Below are 27,614 nucleotides of genomic sequence, written 5' to 3' on the forward strand. Positions count from 1 at the left end.
TTCACCTTTTGATATGCTGTAACTTAAATATTGGATAAAAAATTAACTATTGGTAATACAGCTTATGTTAGATGATAAGGGGATAAAAGTGAGAATATCTTATTATATAAACATTCATCGGAACATAAAGAAGAAACACAACTACAGTCCTCATTTTTGCAACTGGTACTTGTAACTAAGTCCTCCCTTTGTCCTTAGCAAGCACCTCATCTGAGCGTGGTTCTTTACATGGTGGACTGATCCAAGCCTGTATTCCTAAAGGATCTAGGGTATTAGTTTTCCACTGACTTTAATCACAAGGCATAGTAGTACTAGGATGTTCAGAGGAATGGCCTGTATTCCAGACACACTCTCCCTTACCTCTGCTATGAAGCAGGGGTCAAGTTTTCATTGGTAGTCCAGATAATCACCCCGGCCTACAGAGGAATTCTTCTTTCTCTGCTGAGTCAGAGGCACGAGGAGCCCAGAGTGGCCAAGCAGCGGTCTCAACCTCCAGTATGTTAGTAAAATGGTGTCGTCTTATCTGAAGCACCATCTATGCCCCAGATGCCATCTTGGACTCTGGCCCCTGTTGTCACCTTGCACAGTCAGTTTTGGTCCTAAACCCAATGGCCCAACCACAAGCATCAGCTCCACCCCGACCCTAATAGGATTCACCGCTCCCACTTCCCCACCCCCCTCGAGAGCATAACAGGACCTGCTTCTCACACACGTGCTCTCTCTCCTGATCTCTCTCGACTCCCCTCTCTCTCGCCTTCTTCACCCTTTCCCTCTGGCCTGTTGGGTTTCCCCTACCTGACAGTAAACCTTTCTTTTAACTCTGGTGTTTGGTGTGTTTTGTGGTGATCCTACAGTACATCTTGATAGGAAGAGTTCACCCTTTGGAACTAAAGCCTCCAGCTCAGCAGAGCTTAAGGAAGTAGGGCTGGGAAGCAGACATTTTGCTAGAAGACAGTTAGACATTTCTATTTCTCCCCCCTTTGACTCCCAGATTCACTAGCTCTGGCTATGAGAGAAACAACACCATAATGGCCATGCTGGTGTGGAGCATATACAACAACTTGGGGAACACTGTCCCTGCCCTGTCAGGTGCTGCCACTGGCCAGTGCCACAAATGAGCCTTCAAAAGGCCATTCCTCCATCATACCAAGCCAACCAGCGAGATGGAGAAAGTGGTAGCCAAATGGTGGTAACTGGTTACCAAAGGCAAGGTAGACTGGGTACTGTAATAGGTGCAGAGTCAAGGGGTAACCAGAAAAGTCTGACTCGCTGAGACGTGCGCCTTTGGTAGCCTGAACCTGGTGTCCCATGCTGCTAATGGGGATGAGGGAATGACTGCCAATGGGTACAGGGTTTCTCTTGGGGGTGATAAAAATGTCTCCAAATTAGACAGTGTTATGGCTGCAAAACTTAGTGAATATACTAAAAATTATTGAATTATACATCCTAAAGGAATAGCTTTTATGGCATGAAACTCATGGTATTTGATCAAATAATTTATAATGTCTCTACTCTTTCAAATATGCACTCAAATGCATACGTTGTAGAAAGATTTGAAAGTACATGTAATACCAAAATGAAAATTACGTAAAATTCAAAAATGGACAAATGGAAGAGAGAAATACAATTTCAACTTTCAAAAGACTAGTGCTTTGGGCTGGCACCATGGCTCACTTGGCTAATCCTCCGCCTGCGGCACTGGCACCCCAGGTTCTAGTCCTGGTTGGGGCACCGGATTCTGTCCCGGTTGCTCCTCTTCCAGGCCAGCTCTCTGCTGTGGCCTGGGAAGGCAGTGGAGGATGACCCAAGTGCTTGGGCCCTGCACCCACATGGGAGACCAGGAGGAAGCACCTGGCTCCTGCCTTCGGATCAGCGCAGCGTGCCAGCCGTAGCGGTCGTTTTGGGGGTGAACTAATGGAAGGAAGACCTTTCTCTCTGTCTTTATCTCTCTCTCAATCTAACTCTGCCTGTCAAAAAAAAAAAAAAAAAGGCTAGTGCTTTGGTACTTAACATCTACATACTAAGAGCAATACACATTAAAGCCATGACCTGCACACTACCAGGATTAAATATTTCTAGAAGATCCTTCCCAAGATGTATACAGATGGGGCAAACTGCCTGCCAGCCTTCCACCCTCCTAAACATTCAGTATAGTTAACAGAGAAGGTTCCAACAGTGGTCATACCTCAGGAAGAAAAACCTGTGCCTAGGCTGGTTCCTGAAGTGGATGCTGAACCGTGGCTGACCCAGTAAAGAAGAAGAGCCAAGAAATATCAATGGCGCTGACTCTGGTCACACGGCTTTGCTAAGAACATCTTGCCTCTCATGATGCCTGTTACTAACATACGGTGTCCAGCAGTGTCCACCATGTGTACTCATTGACCCTACGCATGCGCTTCCATCTCTGGGGGAAGCCATTGAGCAGGTGCCTCCTGCTTCTCTGTAACCTAGCCCACCTGGCAGCCCCTGGGGGTGAAGGAACTTCAGCCAGGCCTGCCAAGGATCATTCTTGAAAATAATCTCACAGCATCTCTCACGGAGAGGGCCATGCCCAGGGCTGGGTCACCTCAGGGGCCCTTCTGAAGTCTTTCTTGAATACCAAAATGGGACTTTCTGGGGCTCCAGAGGCTTTTCTCTCCAGAGAGGCTGAAACATGGCTCCCTGGGATCACTACTCTCTTAGGGCCTTCCCCCTCACTTTCTTCCTCCAGCCAGCCATGCCTTGTGGGAGGCAGTTCTTTAGAGAGAGCCTGCCTGATTGATTTATTTTGATTTCCGCCAAGACTACTGTGTTCATGGTTTTGTTTTTTGATTCATTCCCCCTGTGCTTCTGTGATAACCAAAGCATCTGAGAAATTCAAGAACATGTTCCTTGTGTCTGTTTAAACCATGTTTTGTTTCTGAAGGGCCAGCTTAAGTGCAGGGGTAACTACCTGGCTTCCCATCCTACGACATCTTCAGGGGAGCTGGTTCCGTTTGATAGAAAACAAAAGGTGGGCGGGGTAGGGGCTGGAATTAGCCAAACCTCCAGGCTTCCAAGCCCTGTTTTCCAGCGTGCACCTCCCACTCAGTGCTTTAAATAGCTGCTCTTTGCTGCTTCCGCATCCTCGTGACCAGTTCCTGTCAGTGGGAACTGCACTGTGAATTCACACCTGGAATTCCTCAGTTCTGTGACTAGATGAGTGCCTGGAACCTAAAAGATCCATCTGAAGAAAGTCCAAAGAGCAGAGAGGGAGATAAAATGAAAGTGAGAACCAGGGGGTGGGAGGCAGTTTTCTTAGCATCACACAAGGCCAACTGTGAGTTCAATAGTCAATACCTTGAATAAAGTTAATCAGTGGACTCCTACTTGGGGGCCTCAGTGTCACGCTGGTCCCATGGAATTTACAAGGCACTGTGTTCGGGGTAGGGGTCTGGTTCTACTCAGCCTGAGGGGCCCAGAGGTTGGGCTGTGTTGCACCCAAATCCCCTGAAGATGACTTTTATCACACTCGTGTGTGTGTGTGTGTGTGTGTGTGCAGATGCATACACATATATACCCCCAAACAACCCCAGAATGGGTCCCAATACAGAGAGACAGCCAGAGTGATTTGAAAAGCTCCCTAGGTTACTCTGCTAGATGATCTTATCTGCAACCCAGCCATTGCCCTGGCTGAACACAAAAAAAAAAAAAAAAAAAAAAAAAAAAGCCACAGGAAATTCTTTCCTGCTTGCCCACAAATGCTGCTTCCCTCAACGTACCAGTTAAAACAGTGAGCAAAACTCGAACTGGTTTAAGACAAGGGAAGGTAGTGACTCACTGCAGTGTGGCTCAGGTGCAACACCCAGGACCTGTATCCAGGATATGATCCCATTCCCTCTCTGTCCTCAGCGTTGGTTCCAATTTCTGGCCCCATGTGATAGTGGCAGTTTGAGCAACTCCATGCTCTCTCCTTCACGTCTGGCAGGGAGACAGCATGTGTTTCCCCCGGGGTTTCTGTTATCGCATTGCACATCATTAGCTCATGTCTGAATGAGTCACCATGACCAAGAGCAGGCAGCCTCACAGCACGTGGTTTTGGTCGTGGTCCCCCAGGTTCTATCTCGAAGGGCTTTACTTAGATAGCTAGGAAGGGGAGAAGGGAGCTGACCCAGATTTTTCCAAGGCTTCCTATTCTGAGATTGACACTCAGGAACTCGGCTGCCCTGGGTGTTCCCTGAGGGGTGGGGGAGCACGTGGAGAGAAGGTAGTAGACGGAATCCAGGCCCACGATTGCTCACAGTGGGCACCCTGGGTTCAGAACCAAGTCAGTCTGAATGGCCCAGGGTTTTCTGGAATGGATTCTATGGAACCCCACCCAGACCTCCTCTTCAAGGCCAATGTATATATTCCTCAGAATATCAGCCACTAACAGCTCACAGCTACACCCCTCACTGAACATCATCTTCACCCCACAAGGTTATATCTTGCTCAAAATTATGCCCCTTGGGGCCAGCGCTGTGGTGTAGTGGGTAAAGTCACCGCCTGTAGTGCCAGCAACCAATAAGAGTGCTGGTTCAAGTCCAGGCTGCTCCACTTCCCATCCAGCTCTCTGCTATGGCCTGAGAAAGCAGAGGAAGATGGCCCAAGTGCTTGGGCCCCTGCACCCACGTGGGAGACCTGGAAGAAGCTCCTGGCTCCTGGCTGTTGTGGTCAACTTAGGAGTGAACCAGTGGATGGAAGATTCCCTCTTCTCTCTCTCTCTCTGCCTCTCTGTAACTCTGCCTTTCAAATAAATACATCTTAAAAAAAAAGATTATGCCCCTTTCTGGAGGGCAGCCCATAGCCCTGACTGGTTGAGGCAAGGCTGTGAAGTCCAGGCCCTTTTGCTTCCATGTGGACCCAACTTCCTCACCTCTAGGTCTCCTTGTAAAGTGCTGCAACCACATTGCTGGTCAGCTTCTCACTCTAACCAACCCTGCCTTCATCATGTCCTTACAGGAACACATCCAAAAAGCAACCCTTTCAAAAAAATCCTTCTGCACATAATTCTGTTTTATATTCTGTTTCCAGGGGAACCCAATATAAGATCTAAATCTTCCACTCATTCTAAGAAAGTAAATACAATGGAAAGGAAAAGAAGGAATTACTTTAATTTCAGGTTAGCACTGGGTACAGCTGGACTTTCGTTTTGATTTTAGACAACTTTGTTAGTTTTGAAGAGAAATATTGTGCATGGGGCCTGGAATAGCACAGCTGCCTCCACATCTTAGACACTCACAAGTACCTTCCAGACAGCTCAGAGTGCTACGTGGAACATTCCAGAAACCAAGTGCTTCTAGGCAGCAAAAGAAGGAGAGGTGAGAAGGCAAAGAGTTTTGTAATTCACATGGGTTTTATTACATTAAATTCAAAGAATACTGTGTATGGCCACAAGACTTGATTTCATGGCTGCCTTTTCCCTAGACGGTTTTATGGCAGCAAATGGAAGAGGATAGGGTATCAGTCAGGATAGGCGAGGTTGTATCCTGACAATAAATGGCTCTCAACACTCTACGGCTTAGGACTACTTATTCTATGTATCCAGGGAGGGTCGGCTGCTGCTGGGATCCCATTAATTTTCAACTGGGGACTGAGGCTAAGGGAGCAGGCTCAGTTGGGAACATTGCCAGTCGTGGTGGGATTGTGAACCACTTATGCTGGTTCTTAGCAGTTTCTGCTCAAAAGTGGCCCACAAAGCAAATCACACAGCCGCTCCTGAGTTCAACTGGTAGGAAGGGTGCGGAGGAGGGCAGAGACTGAAAACTGGAAATTCAGCACCACATGGAACGTGTGTGGCTCCCTAACACCATGGACAGCTCCCGTGGTTCACAGAGGACCTCTGCTGCAGAGAATCCCCACAGTCCTGGGCAAGTGTATTTTGTACAACCCAGTAACTCCACGCAAACATGACCACATTTATACTCGTCGAGAGGTGCACCGCTCTGGGGTAAATAACTGGTTTTTTATTATCTTCCCAAGTAAAGGCAACATTTGAGTCATGGAAAGACACCTGCAACTTCTAATAATACAGACATACTTGAGCTAAAAAGACTTTCCAATTTATAAGCATTTCAGTAGAATTAGAGTTTCCACAGCCTAAGGCAGACCCACATATATATTTTTTCTGACACTGGAAGATAGATAGATAGATAGTGTCAGAAAAATGTCTAAAAGGTGAATCTGATAAGGCAGAGGAATATGAAGGTCTTTGCCCATGATCCTGTCTCAGCCTTGTCCACTAGAATCAAGGCTCAGCTCTGCCTGAAGCATTGGCATGATTTGCCCTGGAGCTACTGGCCTTTGGAGTCCAGCACACCGAGTCTGCACCCTGTCTGCCACTCACCAGGCTGGAACCTTGAGCAACCTAATCTCCCTGAGCCTGTATCTCCCCATCTGTGAAACGCAGACGGCCGTGGCCTTTATTCACGTGGTGGTGAGGAGGACTAAGTAAGGAAATCTGCCTGGCACACAACACGCCCTCAGAGACGTCACTGTCACCCAGCAGCAGCGGCGGCTTCGTCATCTTCTTCACCCTCAGCATCATGGGCCGATCTCCGGAAGGAATTAGGAAGGTCCAAATACAGCTCGGACAGGAAACATTCCACAGAATGGTGGAAGTCATGTTTATTCTCACATCTAAGTTCATGGTATAAGGACATGTTCTAGACTGCTGATTTCAAAAGCATTGTGATCTCATTCATTAACTGACTAGTGATTTAATGCTTTACTTAAAAGGCTTTAGAAAAGTCTGACTATTACAGTCCTGTTGTTCCCCATTACATTTCAGCAGCGGGCACAGCACCACGAAAAGGAGTGTCTTCATAACTGAACTATTTGCATCTGCACTGAGAAATGTCTGATGACATTTCCGATTTCAGTCACCAAAATGGTTCTTGGTCCTCTTTCAGAAACAGAGTTCTGCTTCCAAATAACAATGCCATGGGAAAATTAGCACAGAAATCACATTACTCCTCAGATAAATATGCAGATTTGCTAGCTTTAAGGGGATGCTTCAAGCAAAAGACAAATTTAAATCCACCAAAAAAAAAAATTCCCTTCTAAACTTAACTGCTACCAAACCCTTTTATTTGCATATTCAGATCATTCCTAGATGAAGCATGCTTTGTGGGGATAGTGGTTTTTAGGATATCACAGTGGGGGAAAACATCACATATTTAGCAGCTTGAAGTGATATACATTTTGTTTTTAAAAAAGATTTATTTCTGGGGCTGGCACTGTGGCACAGTGGGTTAAAGCCTCAGCCTGCAAGGCCCACATCCCATAGGGGCACCAGTTCAAGACCCAGCTGCTCCACTTCCAATACAGCTCTCTGCTATGGCCTGGGAAAGCAGTAGAAGATGGCCTAATCCATCAAAGGATGAGGTATTTCCTCTGAAGGGAAGAGAGACCTTCCACTTTGCTTATGGCACTGCCTAAATACTGATGGAGTTTGTAGACTCATAAGGCTTCCATAGCCTTGGCAACTCAGTCAAGAGCCTCAGGTTATCACTGATGTCATAAATAAGAGTGTCTACTGTTAAATCAACGATAAGAGTTACTGTGCACTTACTCCTCATGTAGAACCTCTCTCCTTAATGAGTTGTACTATAAGAATTAACTGTAGAACTTGTTCTCAAACAGTACTTTATAATTTGTATGTGTGTGTGAATGCAAACTGTTGAAATATTTACTTAATATAGAGTTGGTCTTCTGTGTATAAAGTTAATTAAAAATGAATCTTAATGAAGAATGGGATGAGGGGCTGGTGCTGTGGCTCACTTGGTTAATCCTCCTCCTGTGGCGCCAGCATCCCATGTGGGCGCCAGGTTCTAGTCCCAGTTGCTCCTTTTCCAGTCCAGCTCTCTGCTGTGGCCCGGGAGGGTAGTGGAGAATGGCCCAAGTGCTTGGGCCCCTGCACCCATGTGGGAGACCAGGAAGAAGCACCTGGCTCCTGGCTTCGGATCGGCATAGCTCCGTCCATTGCAGCCATCTGGGGGGTGAACCAACAGAAGGAAGACCTTCTCTCTGTCTCTCTCTCTCACTATCTAACTCTATCTGTCAAATATATATATAAAGATATCTATAAATATATATATATATATATCTCAAATGAAGAATGGGATGAGAGAGGGAGTAGGAGGTGGGAGAGCAGGTATGGGGGGAACTGCTATATTCCTAAAGTTGAATCTATGAAATTTGTATTAATTAAATGAAAGCTTTCCTTAAAAAAAAAAAGAAGGAAGGAAGAAGGACAAAGGAAGGAAGAAGGAAGGAGAGAGGAGGGAGAAGGAGGAGGAGGCCCAAATCTTTGGGCCCCTGCACCTTCATGGAAGATCTGGAAGAAGCTCCTAGCTCCTGGCTTCGGATCAGCTCAGCTGTGGCCACTGTGGTCATTTGGGGAGTGAACCAGTAGATGGAGAACCTCTCTCTCTCTGTCTCTCTCTGTCTCTACTTCTCTGTGTAACTTTCAAATAAATAAAATAAAGCTTTTTTAAAAAATTTATTTCTCATTTGAGAGGCTGAGAGAGAGAGAGAGAGCCATGATCTTTATCTGGGTCTCCCACGGGGGTGGCAAGAGCCCAAGAACTTGAGAATCGTCTGCTGCCTTCCCAGGTACGTGAGCAGGAATCTAGACTGAAAGCAGAGCAGCCAGGACTGGAATCAGGACTCCAACTGGCACTCATTTGGGATACCAGCCTTGCTGGCAGCAACCCCCTGCACCTCAAACACCAGCGCCAACACAACACATTTCTCACTTCACAGTGCCTGCGGTTGGGAGTCTGGGCCCTCTTCAAGGCTGCAATCATGGTGTCAACAGCACTGGATTCTCATCCACAGGCTCAGCTAAAGAAGGTGCACTGCTGGTTCTTGAATGGAGGCTCTGCTCACCTCCTAAAAGCTTCTTACTTCTTGAGTTTTAGCAAAAGAGAAGGTCTCTACAGTGAGTCTGCTAGTAAGTTTGTCTTATGGGATGGAAGCTGTGGTACAGCAGGTTAAAGCCAGTTTGAGTCCCAGCTGCTCTACTTCCAATCTAGCTCCCTGTTAATGTGCATAGAAAAGCAGTAGAAGATGGCCCAAGTCCTTAGGGCCCTGCACCCATGTAGGAGACCCAGAAGAAGCTCCTGGCTCCTGGCTTCAGATCAGCTCAACTCCGGCCATTGCAGCCATTTGGGGAGTGAACCATTGGATGGAACCATCTCTCTGTGTGTCTGTATTTCTTTCTTTCAAATAAATAAAATAAATCTGAAAAAGACTGTCTTATATAATGTAGCATTATCAGAAGAGTGACATACCACACCTTCATCATATTCTAGGTTGGAAGCAAGCCCCAAGTCTTACCAACACTCGAAGACAGGTGTTCCCTAAAGCCATGAGTGCCAGGAGTTGGAAATTATGGGTGCTATCTTAGAGTCCACCACATAGCCTGACAATAAATGTCATCTACTGCTAGATACACAAAAAAGCTATTGATTACAACATTGAAAAATGTGGAACAATTTATTGGCCACCATCTGCGAATTACAAGCTCAATATGGCAGAAGTATACTGTGTCAAGTACTTGAGATAGCTGAACCACCAAACCAGGAGAGACAGCTTAAAATTCTTTGGCTCTACTAATGCTTTCAGATTGCAAAACCCATACTGGCATCAGAAAATTGACCCAAATGTAATAATTATAGGAGTTATTAAAGTAGTGCAATAATAATCTAAAAACAGTTCTTTTTAAGCTCCAACTTCATGACCACAGCTGTCACCTCCTCTCCTTGTAACTAGAATCAAATCTCTTCTTTCCATTCCCTCCTTCCTTGAGGACAATGTCAGATGTTAAAGCTCCACTCTCCAGTTCTGTCCCATCAATGTCCCTGGTTTCAGCGAAGTCTAAGCCAATTCTCCATTCAATATGCTGGCTTCACAAATCCCTGGACACTCACTTCAACCATCTTTATCTATGGCTCTTCTCTGTATTCTGACCGTGTCTCAAAAATCCTCATCCCATCTTCCCTCAGCACGGCGTTTGATGCTTTCTGCTCTGTCACACCTTCAATCCAATCTCATCCACTTTCTCCCTCACCGAGGCTTCCAAGGTCTGGATCTCTGCTTTATCTCCTACATCAGAGACTTCCTGTGTCCATGTGTTTGCAAAACAAGCCAGATCCACCCTTTCAAACCCTCTCGCCATTTGACTTTTATTTTTACTTTCATACTATCATAAAAACGGGCGCATGTGGACTGGTTAGTGTCCATCCTGCCATATGCAGTTCCAATGCCCACTCCTCTCTGTCCTGCAATGGCCCTGGAAGACTGATTCCTGTGGACTGCATCTTCCAGGGGCCACAGTCAGCTGCCTTCAGAACCTGGTGGGTTCTGATCATGGGAAACACGAATGAGAGATTGGTGGGTGAGCAAAACAGAGAAGTCGGGGTACTACCTAGCACCACACACCCACCCCAGCTCTGACGCTGAGACTCTAACATGAAAAACAGGAAAGCCTACCCAGCCCCTTCTCATCTACAAACCAAAAGCCTAGAATCACTAAATGTGCAGTGGCCAATTCTCTTGCTTTCATGGAGTAAGTACAGGTACACCGCAGCTGAGGAGCAAGCAAAAGACATTTCTGGGCCCAGACATTATCCCAACACAATTAAAGTCTCTACCACTGGGCAAGGAGCACAAGATCTGCCAAATACATAGGACAGAGTTTGGTTTCTGTGAGGAGGAGAGGCAGGATGACTGAGAGACTCTCCACCCTAAAACCCTCTCACAGAAGACCTAAGACCAGGGCTACACCAGATACCAGAGAAAACACCCTGACCTTTGCCACCAGACTTGCAAGTGCCAAGGAAGAAAGCAACAATAGTCTATCGCCAAGGGCAAGGTAAGAGTATGGGGAGACACTTTTGTGGAACAGGTGCACGGGGAATGTGGACAGCTCAGGATGAAACAGGAATGTTAAGGAAAATTCTCTGGCACCATTCTAGAAAGGTTCACACCAGGGGATTTTGAAGTTGGTAGTAGACAGAACATAACCACGGAAACAGCAGCACCCAAATCCAGCTCAGCTCCTCCTTATTCAACTGACTCACCCTCTCTCACCCACCAGCACCACATATACACACTAATAGCCTCGCGGAAGAAATTCTACACCCATTTCTAGGCACAGCTATGACAGACCTTATGCTCTAGTATTCTATGTACAATGGACAGCATTCAGTAAAAAACCATAAGGCCCACAAGTACACCCACCCAAAAACAAGGAAAAACACACACTGCTGAAAGACAAATCAACAAACAGTCCCAGACTAAGAGATGACCCAGGTGTTGGAACCATCAGACAGAGGATATAAATTTAATGTGATGTACATACTAAATGCTCCAGTGAAAGACTGGATAACATGCATGAAATGTCAGCACAGAGAAAATTCAAGAAGAAATGCTTGGGCCAGTGCCGCGGTTCAATAGGCTAATCCTCCACCTTGCGGCGCCGGCACACCAGGTTCTAGTCCTGGTCGGGGCGCCAGATTCTGTCCCGGTTGCCCCTCTTCCAGCCCAGCTCTCTGCTGTGGCCAGGGAGTGCAGTGGAGGATGGCCCAGGTGCTTGGGCCCTGCACCCCATGGGAGACCAGGAGAAGCACCTGGCTCCTGCCATCGAATCAGCGTGGTGCGCCGGCCACAGAGCGCTGGCCGTGGCGGCCATTGGAGGGTGAACCAATGGCAAAAGGAAGACCTTCTCTCTCTCTCTCTCTCTCTCTCTCTCTCACTGTCTACTCTGCCTGTCAAAAAAAAATGCTTAGAAATTTTAACACACCGTAACAAAAATGAAGAATATTTTCTGTGGTATCATCAGTAGAACTGATTCAGTTGAGAAAAGGGGGGAAAAGAGCTTAAAGGTACATCAGTAACAATTACCTACACAGAAATGTGAGAAGGAAAAGAATGAAACAACGGAACAGAGCATCCAAGGCCAGTGGTCTAGTAGACATGTAATTAAATACCCAGAAGGAGAAGAGAACGAGAATGGAAACGCTGTAAGAGAATGACTGGGGCTGGGATGGCGCTGTGGCGCAGCAGGTTAAAGCCTTGGCTTGCAGTGCCGACATCCCATATGGGCGGCGGTTCTAGTCCCAGCTGTTCCACTTTCGATCCAGCTCTCTGCTATGGCCTGGGAAAGCAGTAGAAGATGGCCCAAGTCCTTGGGCCCCTGTACCCATGTGGGAGACCCAGAATAAGCTCCTGGTTTCAGATCGGCTCAGCTCCAGCCGTTGTGGCCAATTGGGGGATGAACCAATGGATGGAAGACCTCTCTCTCTCCCTCTCCCTCTCCCTCCCTCTCTCTCTCTCTCTGCCTCTCCTTCTATCTCTGTGTGACTCTGACTTTCAAATAAATAAATATTTTTTAAAAAGAGAGAGAATGAGAATTTTCCAAAATTGATGAAATACGTCAAATCATAGATCTAAAAATCTCAGGGAACCCAAAGAAGACAGACATCTCTCCAAAAGGACAGCGATGCATCATATTGAAATATCAATATGCAGACCACAAAGAGGATATTGAAGGCAGCCAGAGAAAAAGAACAGAATGCATGCAGAGAAACCAAGGTACATTACAGAGAGGTCTTGCCAGACCCCATGCAGGCCAAAAGACAACAGAGACATATCTTTAAAGTGCTTAGAGGGGGTAGGCTCTAACTCAGATTTCTACAAGGAGCAAAAATAACTTTCAAACACAGAAGTAAAGAGTTACACAAGAAACAAAGCGATCCTGAACACTAAGCATTAAAAGCAAATAAGAAGCAATCTCTTCCAGCAAAAAGATCATAGAACCTAAACAAGAAGCTACAGTCATGAAAAAGACCTTGTCTATGATGTTGCAAGTGACAGGAAAGCTAATGAGTTGATCTGAAAGGCATCTGCCTCCGTAGACTCCCCAGTGAGCCAACGGGAGTGTAGATGTGGAGTTTAGGAGAGAGAAGGGGCATCTGGGAATCACTGCCAAGCTCCTGGGGTGAGCAGTGAATGCGGCAGAAACAAGAAACCACTCTGTAAGGGTGACAGAGGAGACAAGGGCCATCCAGCGCCGAAGCTGCTGTCGAGCTCTCCAGGGCCAAGGAGCAAGAGGAGGGGCCAGACGAGAGGGCGAGGAGGGCTAACAGTAACAGCTTTCAATCCAGCCAGGCGTCGTCCTAGGCACGTCACATTCTTATCCTTACCAGTAGTGCTTGGTCCTCCCAAACAGGTGCTTTAGCCCACACAACAAATGCAGAAACTGAGGCACAGAAGTTAATCGATTCCCCCGGGGCCACAGAACAGGTGGTAGAACGGGGATCCCACGCCAGAGGTTTGTCCCAAATTCCTCCTCCTTCCCGCCTCACCATGTAGCCACCAAGAAGGCAGCGTGAAGCATCACTGCATTCAGAACCAGTCTCCTGTCAACCCGGCAGAAGTCTAAAACCTGGAGAGGAACCAGACGCCCCAGTGTTCACTGAGAGACTGACAGAGGTTCCTGATGGAGGACTTCCGGCCTGGCCCCTCCACAAGATACAGGCACTTATGTCCACAGAGGCGTCCAGTCCAGACCCTGGCTCCAAACCTGGTTTCCTTCTGAACGACCATGCTAATGCTAAGCCCGTATTCTCTCACCCACTAGCATAGGTACATACCTCCAGAATTCCCTAAAGGAAGGGTACAAGTTACCTAACCCCAGCAGGATGGCATGAGTCATAGAACTTTTAAAAATAGCCTAAGGTATTTCTTTAGTCAGGAGCATAATTTCTCTTGTTCATAGAGAGCAGCATATGGCTCTGAAACACCGGTTATGAACAGCCAGGGGGGAGTTTACAAGGGGGAAAAGTAAATGATAATAAATTCAGAGTCTGGTCGGTGGCAGGAGGGACAGTCTCTCCACAACGCTCTAACTCTGCCAGAGTTGATAGGAGCGCTGGCTGCGAACGCAGAACTACAGAATAAACAGAGGTTCGGTGTCTGTTTTCACCAGTCCCCAAGGGCAGGCGGAGGGCGGGCGTTTCACGTACCAGAAATTAGGATGTAGCTTTTACAGCGTTAGAACAGGGAGCTGAGCTTTTGACAGGAGCAGAATTTAAAACTCTCCAGGGTCTATTTTAAGCTCAGCTACGTCTGAATTGACTAACAGTTTAGGACCCGTTATTACCTCCTATACCAGTCATGTTTTATGTCTTCTCATAATTATTTCAACTCTATTTCACAGTTCTTGAAGGTCACAAACACACGGTAAGTTTATAGATCACACGAGTAAAAATAGGTTCTCTCAATAAAACAACCTGCCACCACAGGAGTCCTGTCTGTGCTACTCTGCACCGCATGGCAAAGCGCTTGACCACCTGGCAGAGCAGAGCTCATCTGATTAATGATAAATATTTAGCTCCTGAATGTCAAGACCATACTGAATCCTTTAGCTTTTCTCATCAGCAAATAGAAACAGAAAGCAAGGATTTGAATGTCTCCTCCAAAACTTCCCTATAAAGACCGATTTCCTTCTGGAAGGGAGACTCACGCTTGTTTACTGCTTTTCTTTGCCAAAAAGAAGCTGTATTACTGTGCTTCCAAGGAAGAGAAGCGTAGGGAAAGGCAATCAACATATAAACTGTGGGGCCTGCGCTGTGGCATAGCAGGTAAAGCTGCCACCTACTGTGCCAGCATCCCATATGGGCACCGGTTCGAGACCCGGCTGCTCCACTTCCCATCCAGCTCTCTGCTGTGGCCTGGGAAAGCAGTGGAAGATGGCCCAAGTCCTTGGGCACCTGCACCGCAGGAGACCCAGAAGAAGCTCCTGGCTCCTGGCCCTGGATCAGCACAGCTCTGGCCACTGTGGCCATCTGGGGAGTGATCCAGAAGATGGAAGACCTCTCTCTCTCTCTCTCTCTCTCTCTCTCTCTCTCTGCCTCTCCTTCTCTCTCCGTGTAACTCTGACTTTCAAGTAAATTAAAAAAAAAAAAAAACACACAGTGAGTCAGCCTCTCTACAAGTCCAAGACAGGGACTCCCTGCTCATTCAATGGCTGGAGCCCTGGGATGGTCACCCCACACCCAATTCCCACTGTCAGGGCTCTGAATCTTTGTCATGGTGGATAACAAAAATATTTTCTCCATCTGTCTTGATGGGTGAACGTTTGGGAAACACCGCTTTAGAGTTCTGGGTCTAGCTGTTTGTCTTTCATAGGCAGGTGCCTAGGAAAATCCTTCAGAGGCTCTTTAGAGGGCAAAATTTAGAAGATGATGTTTAATGAAAGCAAGCTCAGCCTGGACAGCCCAGAGCCAAGAGAAGGCAAAGCCAGAGCACCTGCAAAAGAACACGTCACAGCATGGCTGCAAACATCTCACAACGCCTCAGGAGATACTCAGGCACCAGAGACGTAAAAGGCCAACGTGAACTCTTCAATTTGGAAGAACAGGACTTGGAAAACTGGGCTAGAATCCAATCTGAAATCAGTCCATCTCAGCTAGAAGACTTTTGCCAAAATCCTGAGAAGGAGCTGGAAGTTAGTGAGAACACACCTGCCATGCGCATTACATTCATCATTCACATGGAAGTCAACACTTTTTGTTTTTAGCATCACTCACCCATAGGTATATTTCTGCTCTCAGCTGGTTCTCCTTGTTGCTTCTAGAGACTAGAGCCTTGAAATACATCTTCATAAACCAGTCCAGAGCAGTGAGCTTTGGGAAGACGCAGCCAAGCACCTGGGCTGCATGTTTTCCATAAGGACTTCCCCGAGCCAGATTAGTCGCATTCCCAGGACTTGGCAAGGGATTTCAGGGTCTGTTTGCCTGCAACAAAGGAGCGATCTAGTTTTTTTTCCAGACTTTCCCCCAAACCCTGCCCCTGGCTGCTTCCTGCAGTGAAGATGGTGGCGTGTGCTATGCTCTCTGTGACGTTAGTGTCACCGTTCCAGTTCCCAGAGGACCCCTCTTCACTCTCCCAGCAGCCTCGACGGGCTCTTTCCAGAGTCTCCAATGCATCTCCCATCCTGCACTCCCTATAATCCTTGACTGCTAGTGACCTTCCAACATAAAGAAGCCCCAGGGGCCAGCACTGTGGCATAGCGGGCTAAGCCACTGCCGTGATGCCAGAATCCCATAAGGGTGCCGATTTCCCTGCTAGTGGCCTAGGAAAAGCAGTGGAAGGGGGCCCAAACGGGAGACCCAGATAAAGCTCCTGGCTCCTGGCTTTGGCCTGGCCCACTTCTGGCCATTGAAGCCATTTAGAGAGTGAAGCAGTAGATGGAAGATCTCTCTATAGCTCTTTCAAATCAATAAATAATAAAAATAAATAAAAGCCCTACTATTATATATGAATTAAACCTGTTACTTCTTCCCATACAGAGAATTTTGTTCTGATCTATAACAGAAGTCCATTCTGTCAAACCCACTCAACATTTTAGAATCTCTCCTTTCCTCCCTCTTTTATATGTTAAATGGTCTCAAATTAAATTATAATTAAGATAAAATTTTATTTTTGCCATCCACTGACTTAATTAACTCCCTGCCCCCTGGATGATAGCTTGGTAGGTACAGTGGCCTGTTCTGCTCACTCTTAGATTACACACTCTGGGCCGGCACTATGATGTAGCGGGTAAAGTCCCGCCTGCAGTGCTGGCATCCCATGTGGGCACCAGTTTGAGTCCCAGCTGCTCAACTTCCGATCCAGCTCTCTGCAAAAGCAGTAGAGGATGGCCCAAGTCTATCAGGTCAGGGAACCAGAAGAAGCTCCTGGTGCCTGGCTTTGGATCTGGACAGCTTCAGCCATTGCAGCCACATGGGGGAGTGAACTAGCAGAGGGAAGACCTCTCTAACTCTGCCTTTCAAATAAATAAATAAATATTAAAAAAAAAAAGATTATAGACTCTCCTGAGGTCCACAAATTGCAAATACAGACCAGTTGTGATTTCAATATTCAGTCCAAACTTCAAACCTGATTTAGCATTAGATATATACTTCTCCAGTTCAAACCTACTTTCTCAGGGTAGCAAAAAGCTATGTGGTTGGATTTGTCTCAGGACCATTGTGCACAGTTGGGCAAGCTGGACACTGCACAACTCCAAGAGAGTGGAAGAAGGCCACCATTCTCATTCACGGACCCCTTCCTAATTTTCACAAGCGGCTATTTGGTGGGGCACGTCTCAGCTTCTTCCCCGCCTCGCCCGCTGCTCCTGAGTCTAACAGTGGGGCAGAGGCCGGCGTCAGACACAGCAAACAGCTTCCAAGAACCAGTGCCTCCCTCAGCTAGATGCGCGCTCTCTGGGCTGGCTGGCTGGCAAGGAGGCTTTGTGTGTGCGCATGCGCAGGGCTAGGGGCCGGCCTAGAGATTCGGCGAGGGTTTCCCTGGTGCTCGGGGGTGACGCCAGCTCTCCTCTGTCCAGCAGCTGCCATTTTGCTGGCGATTCGCCCACACATACTCACACTTCCGGGGTGCCCTTCCCTCGGGCCAAAGCCCCCCCTGGTCAGAACTCAGGCAGGTTTGGGTCAGCTCTTTCTCCCTAGTCTAGGGAAATCCTTGCAAGTCTACCCCGGCATCCCCTGCGGCCACAGCACTCAAGGATTCTCCGTTGTGGACATAGATGCCCCTTTGTTTTTCAACTGCCAGGAGCACACACAAGGTCTCCAAAGTCTCCCCCGGCAGTCCCTCCCCTCTCCCTGGAGGATTGGGGGCAGGGATCACAACAGGACAACGTTTTTGTCCAAAGAAATTCATCCCTTTAGATTCAACAGGAAGACAGCTTTGTGGCTCATGGAGGGGGAAGCTCTGTCCAGAAGCCCAAGGGACCCCGGGGCAGCCAGGCTGAAGGTCGGCTTGGGATTCTCCCAGACACCCACTACACTCCTGGCCCAGAATTTACCAGGGCTAAAGAACCAAGTGTGAAATACATCAAGTTTGCCTGCCTGTGATGCCCTGGCTAGGACCTGCGGTACCATGCAGAGCGGTCTTGTTCCGGAGCTTAGGGAGAAAGGTTCCAGTGGTTCACCACTGAGTGTGGGGCTAACTGCGGGTGAGACTCCTGTCTGTGAGGGTCAGAGGGTGAGGAGAGGGGAAAGGCACAGAAGAGAGGGATGCCTATAATTTACTCCTGTTAACCTCATTCTGACCATAACCAACCTTAGACTTTTAAAATCCAAGTTACCAAGCAGGATTTAGAGTTCAAACTGATTACCAGGGCCTGCGCTGTGGTGCAGTGAGTTAAGACACCCGCAGAGCCAGCATCCCGGAAGAGCACGAGTTCGAGACCCGGCTGCTCTGCTTCCAACCCAGCTCCCCACTGATGTGCCTGGGAAGGCAGCAGCTGACAGCTCAAGTGCTCAGATCCCTCACGAGAGACCCAGAATGAATTCCCAGTTCCTGGCGTCCGCCTGGAACAGCCCCAGCTGTTGCCAGCATCTGGAGAATGAGTCAGCAGCTGGAAGATCTGTCTCTTGGCTCTGCCTCTCTGCACTTCAAATAAAATGAAATGAAAATACAGTTTGTGGACAAATGGAATTAAAATATAGTTTATGTAGGTGCAAAAAGTTTCTGGAATCTGTGCACGGGTTTTGATGCTATGTGTTTTCCATTAACTCTCCAAAGACCCTTTGATGCATGGATTTCAAAACTTTGAGGATCAAAATAAACACCCTTTAGTCACATTTCTCTGCAAACATTTTGAAGTAACCTTATAAATAGAGGAGCCCAGATTCTGCTCCTCTGTCTGACCACAGTATCTCGACTGGCCACTATTTTGTTACTCTGCGTTAACTCCCAACTCAATACTCTTTTTGACACACCACACACTTTAAACCCTAGTCCCTGCCAAGTGCGCCTGTCAATACCTCCATCTGATCCCTGACCATGCATCCCTGCCCCTTCAGCCAGAAGAGGGGCATCAGCCCACCTGCCCCTTCCCAACCCAGCCCCTGGGCAAGAGTGCACAGTCCCACTGTCTCCCAGGAAGCTCTCTGGGAAAGATGTGGGCTACAGGATGGAATAAACCCTGTAATTTATTCCTGTCACAGGAAACTTGAATATTAGCTAAAATCACAACAGGAAACCAGTCACTCGGGAGTAATGCAATCAAACATTTTGCTCAGTCCAAACATACCTGCAGTAGGGAAAACAATCCCAGCTGTCATCCAGTCTCAAGAAATCACCGAGTTCTCCGCATCGCGGGCTGGAGCGCCTAACGTCATGTTTTCAGGACAAAGGCTGGCTTGAGTGCTAAGCATGTCTAACATGGTCCCAGGGGAAAGGCAGCAGCACCAAGGTCCCACCACAGTGGCCCTCGGCCCAGGAAGGAAGGGTGCCACCTTTGAAATGATATGCAGGCAGGGGCTGATGCTGTGGCATAGTGGGTAAAGCTGCCACCTGCAATGCCAGCATCCCATATGGGCACCAGTTCGAGTCCCATCTGCTCCACTTCCAGTCCAGCTCTCTACTGTGGCCTGGGAAAGCAGTAGAAGATGGCCCAAGTCCTTGAGCCCCTGCACCTGCATGGGAGACCCCGAGGAAGCGCCTGGCTCTGAATTGGCACAGCTCCAACCGTTGTGGCCAATTGGGGAGAGAACCAGCAGATCGAAGACCTCTCTCTCTGCCTCTCCTACTCTCTGTATAATTCTTTCAAATAAAATAATCTTTTTTTAAAAAAGGAAATGTACCCAGTAATAGCAGCAAAGGATATTAAGCCTGCACAGATAATTAAGGTGAACCGAATTCACTTGTTCCTAATGCTCTCTTATTTGTTAAGGAAGTATAAGAAAGTATTTCCCAGCTAGATACTAGAAACTAAGATCACTTAGAAATTTATGCTAAAAAATGGCCAGGGGCCGGTACTGTGGCATAGCGAGTAACGCTGCTGCCTGCAACACCAGTATCTCATACGGGTGCTGGTTTGTGACCCAGCCGCTCCACTTTTGATCCAGTTCTCTGCTAATTGCCTGGAAAAAGCAGTGGAAGATGGCTCAAGTCCTTGGGTCCCTGCACCTACATGGGAGACCTGGACGAAGCTCCTGGCTCCTGGCTTTGGCCTGGCTCAGCCCTGGTCATTGGGCCATGTGGGGACTGAACCAGCAGCTCTCTGTCTCTCTCTGTCTCTCTCTCTCTCTCTCTCTGTGTGTGTGTGTGTGTGTGTCGCTCTCAATGTGTAACTCTGAGTTTCAAATAAATTGCACAGCTGGTCTGCAAGATGAAATAAAGACACAATGAAGAAATCAATCATTAAAGCTAACATAGCAGGAGGCCAATAGCTCAGCCCTAAAGGAACTGTTGACATTAAGGTCTCTCTAGGCTAGCAGGATCACTCCAGCATAGAGTTGAATGTTAATGCTAGGTAGAAACCCTCATGCAACAGCGCTCACTGCAAGTTTGGGCGCTATGTTATGTGTTCTGCATGTTTACGCAACAAGAAGTCCATGCTATTGTTCTTCCCAGCTCAGAGAGAGAAGCTGAGGCACAAAGAAGGCAGGTAACTTGCCACAGTCTCCCAAGTGGGAAGTAGTAGCACCAGGATTTGAACCCAACAAAGCCTGTACTTGTCCACACCTCACAGTGCAGGGTCCCGTGTTCCAGCTCCTTTCTGTGGTTGCACGGGAATCACAGGCCCAGGGTTTAGAGGATACAGCATCACCGACGCCCCCGGCTCGCTGGAAACCTGGGCCCCAGATCTGGAATGTGAAAATGCCCTAACCTGTCTTGTCATCTAACTAAGACGGATGGCTTTGTTTGGGTGTCCAGGACCAGAGGAATTCACTGTGGCACAGCAGCCAGGGATGAGTGCGTGCCCCCACCCTCAACTCCTGGGCTGCAGGGCGAGTGCCACGCGTCTGCCATTACTCAGCACCCCCTCTTCACCCAACAAAGCAAACACAAAGACCTCAGTCGAATCTGACCAGCCCAGGCCTCCAGGCACCCACAGAGAAGTACGGTTAGGCCAGTTGTTTCATAACGACTTAGGATCCATCCACACAAAGGGGCTCTTCCGGTTCCCACTGGTACCCAAATGCAAGTGACACGGCCAGCCTAGACTTTGATCTCTGCACAGCCAGCCAGGGGTGCAACTGCCCCAGGGCTCATCATGCTGGGCACATGCATTCTAAAGGGCTGAGCGTGGATGTCTTCTGTTTGCAGAGGCCTTGCTCCTGCCCGGAACCTTCCTTCTTTAAAATCTACCTCCTGGGTTCCTGCAATGAGGGAACAGTTCCTGAGCCGAGACGCCAGTGGCTCAAGGGCTCCACCTTGTGGAAGTCTGGGAAATGAGGCCTCACCAGACGCGTTCTGCATCTCCTAAAGCAGGTGGGCCTGAGGAAGCCCAAGGGCAGACAGGGGCTACAGGGGACCCGTGGAACAGTCAGGTGTAGCTCTGACCTGTCGGGGGGTAGGGGGGCTTGACGCTGTCTCCCTTTTGCTGCATTATGCCCCAGGGAGGGCAGCAGGCCACAGCGGCCTCTGGTTTTCTCCCAGGTCTATGCCAGGCACATGGAGTTTGGTGCCTCTCAGCTCTACAATTGACAAGGCGCTGAAACAATTCTTCCCCTTCAGATAACTAGAAGCAATCAGTTTTGCTAAATTTCTTCATCAGGCCCGCCCACCGGATCCCTCCCACCCCACCCAGGGCAATAGACCTGCCTGCCAGCCGCAGCTAGCCCTCTGGTCCTTGCCCGTGGGGCAGAAGCTGCTCCTGCATCTGCCAGCTCTCACCAACCCCTCCCCAGGCCACCAGCACTCTGAGGTGGGTTGGGACCCTATATGCATCAAAGCCGCCCCAGCATCTTGTTTGGGAGACTCTGGGGAAAGCCATGAACTTTGCTATCGATTCGAACTGGAACAGAATCCTGGCTCCATCGGTCTCACTTTAAGGGAGGAGTAGCAGCCCTCTGAAGCTTACCTTGCATCCGAGGGAAACATCCTACAGACTCCGCTTGTTTAGGGAGTCCACTCTGCTCCAAGGCGAAGGTCAACTCTGCCTGGTTTATGGCTTCATTGCCAGCAGCTAGCACAGTGCCCAGCACCCAGCAACACAGAAATATTTGTGGAGGGAGGAGGGAAAAAGTATCTTCCCAGCAGGATTACCCAGAGCCTTAAATGAGAGGACGCGTACACGGGTGGCTCACATGGGCCCTGTAATGACGGTTTCCAGCTCCAGCTTCTGATTACACGAAACCAGGCTTCACGGTTCAGCTAGCTATGGCCGTCATTCCTCGTTGAAGAAAGATTCCCTGGGCACCGCTGCTCGTCACGCAGGACAGGGCGCTACAGGAATAAACAGCGGGCTCCCTCCCTGAAAGTTGCTCGGCTGGGGCCGGTGCTGTGGCATAACGGGCTAAGCCTCTGCCTGCGGCACCAGCATCCCATATGGGCACCGGTTCTAGTCCCGGCTGCTCCTCTTCCAATCCAGCTCTCTGCTATGGCCTGGGAAAGCAGTGGAGGATGTCCAAATGTTTGGGTCCCTGCACCCACATGGGAGACCCGGAAGAAGCTCCTGGCTCTGGCTTTGGATGAAGCCCAGCTCCAGCCATTGCGGCCATCTGGGGAGTGAACCAGTGGATGGAAGATCTCTGCCTCTCCCTCACACTGTCTGTAACTCTACCTCTCAAATAAATAAAATCTTAAAAAAAAAAAAAAAGTTGCTCAGTTACCATTTCAATAGAGTGTGTGCGACAACGGCCACAAGCACAGGAGGTCATGAGCACACAGAGTCGAGCCAGGAGAGAAGGCAGGAGCAGGGGAGACCTCCGGGAGGGAAAATGACTTAGCAAGTTGAAGCCCTGAGGCCCGTTGGCAAAGCTGGGGCTCTGGAGCTGAGTGTGTGCACCTGTGGGACAGGCTTAGAAGAGACTTTTAGAGGCCTCCCAGAGATGGGAACGCGGATTGCATCTGCATGGTGCTTTCAACTGGTTAGACCCCGTCTCTCAGAGACCCAACAAAGCATAGTCCAGGTCCTCTGAGACGTTAGGCTCCAAACCCTGAGACCCACACCAAACAGCAGAAACCAGAGGCCAGTGCTGCCTCGAGGCTGGAGGGGACGTAGATCCAAGCGAGCGTCGCTATCTCATGCGGGCACGGACCACAGAGATCCCAGAGGGAGAGCACGGCTGGGGGCCTCCAGGCTGTGGGCACCTCACTCCTCAGCAACGATCCTGCCCCTCGGGGACTTGCACTTCAGCTACACTGCCCTGTCCTACTTCTGCCCTGTCCTCCAGACAGTACCTCTCTCCTGAAGACCTCAGGGGCCACCCGCGGTGCAAAATCCTGATGTCCTCATCACCCGGGGACTCTGCCACTGCGCCTCAACTGCCTTCTCCCATCCTCTTCACCGCCCCCCCCAACATGTTCCAGGTCCCGAATTCCCACGTGCAACATCTCCTCTGAGCACCACAATGCCCTCTCCTTCCGGACACCTGTTCAAGGACCCACCCCCTCCATCAGTCATTACTATACTGAAGTATCTGAGGCAGACGAACTTGATAAAGCAATGAGGTTTGGTTTTGGCTTACGGTTTTGGAGATGCCCGGTTGGGAGGTCGAGGGCCTCATCTGGTGATGGCTAAGGATCCCAAGGCAGTCAAAGCATCACAGGGCAAGGGAAAAGGAGTGCACATGTGTGTGTGCTGGGCCCTCTCTCTCCTTATAAAGCCACCTGGATTCCACTATGAAGGCTCCGCCCTAATGACCGATGCTAATGGAACCACTTCCAATTCCCCACCTCTAAACATGGTGGGAGTCATATGGGCGCCGGTCCCTGACCCGGCTGCTCCACTTCCAATCCAGCTCCCTGCTAATGTGCCTGGGAAACAGAAAATGCCCCAAGTGCTTGGGTCTCTACACCCGTGTGGGAGACACAGGAGAAGCTCCGGGCTCCTGGCTTTGGCCTGGCCCACCCCAAGCTGATACAGCCATTTGGGGAGTGAACCAGCAGATGGAAGATCTCTCTCCCCATGTCTCTCCCTTTCTCTTTCAAATAATTAAATAAATCTTTTTTAAAATGGTGGGAGGAAGCTTCCACCCTTTTAATACTTTGGACAGAAGACTCTGAGGTCTAACTTCCTGCATGACTGGGGAAACAAATCACATTCAAACCACAGCAACCCCCCACCGCCCCCAGTTCTAACCCAGTGCCCTCAGTCCTCGAATTCCTACTTCCTCCCAATCCATGAGCATCTCTGTGTGCCTTAGTATTCAGCTCAGAGTCCATAATTCATCACGTGACTACTAGTAACACTCAGATCAGTAACCAGAACTGCTCCTCATCCGCATCCTAACCCCACATAGAAAATTCCAGGGAAACCCCCAGCCCTGGTCTGCCTGGAACAATCCAGTTTTTTCCAGTTTTCACAGCCCCACAGCCACAGATGCTAGAGAAGATGTCATAAACAAGGTCAAGTGGATCCACTGCGATCTCCGTCTTCCACACCTTCTCCCCTCTGCCCCTACACCCACTCTCCAAGGAGTTCAATCCGAGGGAAATGGAGGCAACAGAGGCATGTCTACGTCAGTGTACCAAGCACAGACGTACCCCTCCTACCCGCTTCCTCCTGTTACCTGGAAGAAACATCCTTCCACCTGTGCTAATGTCCACACCTGCTCAGGGGGCTCCCATTGCCTGCTCACACCTCTGCTCGGATCTTCACCAAGGCTTCGTCTCAGTGAGTCCTTACTTGAAGAGATTTGCAGTCTAAAACTCTTACTTTGGGGCCTTCCAATCAGCCTGCTTTTCCAGCCCTACTGGATACTGAATTTCTGGAGTCTCTCACCTCCCTTTTGGTTTTTCTTGCAAGCCAGCCCGTTCTTTCTTGGGCTCATTTCTTTCTCGTAATACCTTGATGAGAGCCCCAGTGATTTCCAAACTCTTCATGACAGATGTTCCCCCTCGGATCCGCTCTCCACCCAGGCCAGGAGGTCTACATATAGGGATTGCTCACAGCTGCCTTGCCTAATGGGGATCCCTGGAAGGACAAGGCAAAGACGACGACGCTGAGGTATTTATTCCCTAGCTCCTTCCCAGCAAAGCTGCCCCGAGCTTGCTGCCTCCCTCAAACTGAAGCATGCTATACGGCCACCTTCTCTCCACAATTCTTTTCTGGTTTAAGAAACTGCTCCTTAGGGCCGGCGCCGCGGCTCACTAGGCTAATCCTCTGCCTTGTGGCGCTGGCACACCGGGTTCTAGTCCCGGTCGGGGCGCCGGATTCTGTCCCGGTTGCCCCTCTTCCAGCCCAGCTCTCTGCTGTGGCCAGGGAGTGCAGTGGAGGATGGCCCAAGTCATTGGGCCCTGCACCCCATGGGAGACCAGGAAAAGTACCTGGCTCCTGCCATTGGACCAGCGTGGTGCGCCAGCCGCAGCGCACCAGCCGCGACGGCCATTGGAGGGTGAACCAACAGCAAAGGAAGACCTTTCTCTCTTTCTCTCTCTCACTGTCCACTCTGCCTGTCAAAAAAAAAAAAAAAATCCTAAGAAACTGCTCCTGAGATCTTAACTCACTGAATGTAGGTACAGTGCCAACCCTGAGCCTGTAGCCCAATGTACTACCCCATCTCTACAGTTTCCTGCTCAGAGCTCCCAGATTGTCCTCTGAAGCCCTCTCAAATAATCTAATTAATTGCTATCCTGACAAACACATGAATATTCTGAATTTTTTCTAGTCACTTTTCCTTCTAGTCCTCCCCCCGCCCCTTTTTTTAACTTTAAGGGACCAATTTATTTTAACTAGGGTCCTTTAGGCTGCAAATCTTTCAGATATCTCTCAAGAGATCTTCCATCTGCTGGGTCACTCCCCACATATGGCCACAACAGCTGGGGCCAGGCCAGCTGAAGCCAGGAGGCAGGTACTCCATCTGGGTCTGCCAGGCACATTTACAGGGAGCTGGAATGGAAGTGGAGCAACCAGGATTTGAACTGGTGCCCATATGGGATCCCTGCATTGCAGGTGGCCCCTCAAATGAATTTCTTTTTAAATCTTAATATATATATATATGTATGTATGTATGTATGTATGTTGCATTCTACTTCCAATCTTGGGTTCTTGATTTGGGGTCCCTGTGGACTATCTCTGTGTGTCCAAAATCCTACGAAGAGGATGATCATCATATCCCTGGGGAATGAGGGTACAGACTGAGAAGAGGAAATGTGGAGAAGTGATTGTGGAGAACGGAAATCAAGCTTACCAGGAGATAGTAGGACTGTCAGTGTGAAGTAGGCCATCAGGAACTCACACAGGCTCCGAGCTGCCTTATTGCTGGACTTCCCCTCCAACAGCACTTGGCTGCTGGAGTCCAACCATGGAAAAGCTGGACTGCCACATTCCAGAGTTGGGGATTTTCCTATGCACAGTAAAATGCAAGTGCGAGAGTGTAGGGTATTGATATAAGTGCTATTACTAGTAGACAAAAAGAGACACAGACTCATAGATTGGGAGAAAGTAGAGAAGTAGGAGGACTAGGGGTCCTAATGGAGCCAAAGACTCATGGTACAGGGAAGGGTTGAACAAAACTGTACAAGTGTGTGTTTATCTGTACACATACATAGCAAATACTTGTAGGAAGACATTTCAAAAAGTTCATGGAGGAGCCAGCACTGTGGCATAGCAGGTAAAGCCATTGCCTGCAGTGCCGGCATCCCATATGGGCGCCGATTTGAGCCCTGGCTGCTCCACTTCTGATCCAGCTCCCAGTTGATGGCCTGGGAAGGCAGCAGAGGATGGCCCAAGTCCTTGGGCCCCTGCACCTGCGTGAAGACCTGGAGGAGGCTCCTGGCTCCTGGCTCCGGATTGGCCCAGCTCCAGCCACTGCAGCCAGGTGGGGAGTGAACCAGCGGATAGATTTCTCTCTCCCCCCCTCTCTCTCTATAACTCAACTAAATAAATAAACCTTAAAAAAAAAAGTTCATGGAGGGGCAGACATTTGGCCTGGCAGTAAAGACGCCACTTGAGACACCTGTAGCTCATATCAAAGGGCCTATGTTTGAGTCCCAGCTCCACTCCCAGTTCCAGCTTCCTGCTTGACAATGCACACCCCGGAAGCAGCAGGTAAGGGCTCCAGTGGTGGTTCCCTGGTGCCCAAGAGAGCCCTGGATTCAGTTCCTGACTCCTGACTTCCACCTGGCCTAGTCCCCCAGCTTGCGCTCTCTCTCTCTCTCTCTCTCTCTCTCTATATATATATACACATATATATATACACACACACACATATATACAATATATATTTATATATAATCTGTCCTTTGGATACATGAAAAGAAAAAAAATCATACAAAAACAAAAGTAAAAGATAAGGATTTTTTTTTTCTTCATATAAAAAAATTTTAGGGGCCATCATTGTAGTGTAATGGGTTAAACAGCTGCCTTGTATACCAGCATCCCATACGGGGGCCGGTTCAAGTACCCATCTGCTCCACTTCTGATCCAGCCCTCTGCTAAAGCATCTGGGAAAGGATTGGAAGTTGGCGCAAGTCCTTGAGTCCCTGTACCTACTTGGGAGACCCGGACGAAGCTCTTAGCTCCTGGCTTCAGCCTGGCCCGGACGTTGTGGCCTTCTGGAGAATGAACCAGCAAATGGAAGATCTTTCTTTCTCAACCTCTCTCTGTAACTCTGCCTTTCAAATAAATAAATCTTTAGAAAAATTAA

At 48.8% G+C, this 27,614-nt stretch overlaps 1 protein-coding gene across 2 annotated transcripts in view; it reads right to left on the minus strand.

Annotated features, from left to right (window-relative positions):
• Nucleotides 1-27,614, minus strand: part of RRM2B (ribonucleotide reductase regulatory TP53 inducible subunit M2B) — a 92,490-nt gene that overhangs the window by 24,505 nt on the left and 40,371 nt on the right. Inside the window, exon 9 of one of the 2 annotated variants that reach the window (XM_051844688.2) lies at nt 26,162-26,312. The exons of the other annotated variant lie outside the window; for it this stretch is intronic. Within the exon in view, the coding sequence (XP_051700648.1) occupies nt 26,193-26,312 (120 nt within the window). The 3' untranslated portion in view covers nt 26,162-26,192. Of the gene's footprint in view, nt 1-26,161; nt 26,313-27,614 lie in introns of those variants that run through there. 2 annotated transcript variants of the gene reach the window in all.

Source organism: Oryctolagus cuniculus, chromosome 6 (genome assembly GCF_964237555.1).
Source record: "Oryctolagus cuniculus chromosome 6, mOryCun1.1, whole genome shotgun sequence".
Taxonomy (NCBI): Eukaryota; Metazoa; Chordata; class Mammalia; order Lagomorpha; family Leporidae; genus Oryctolagus; species Oryctolagus cuniculus.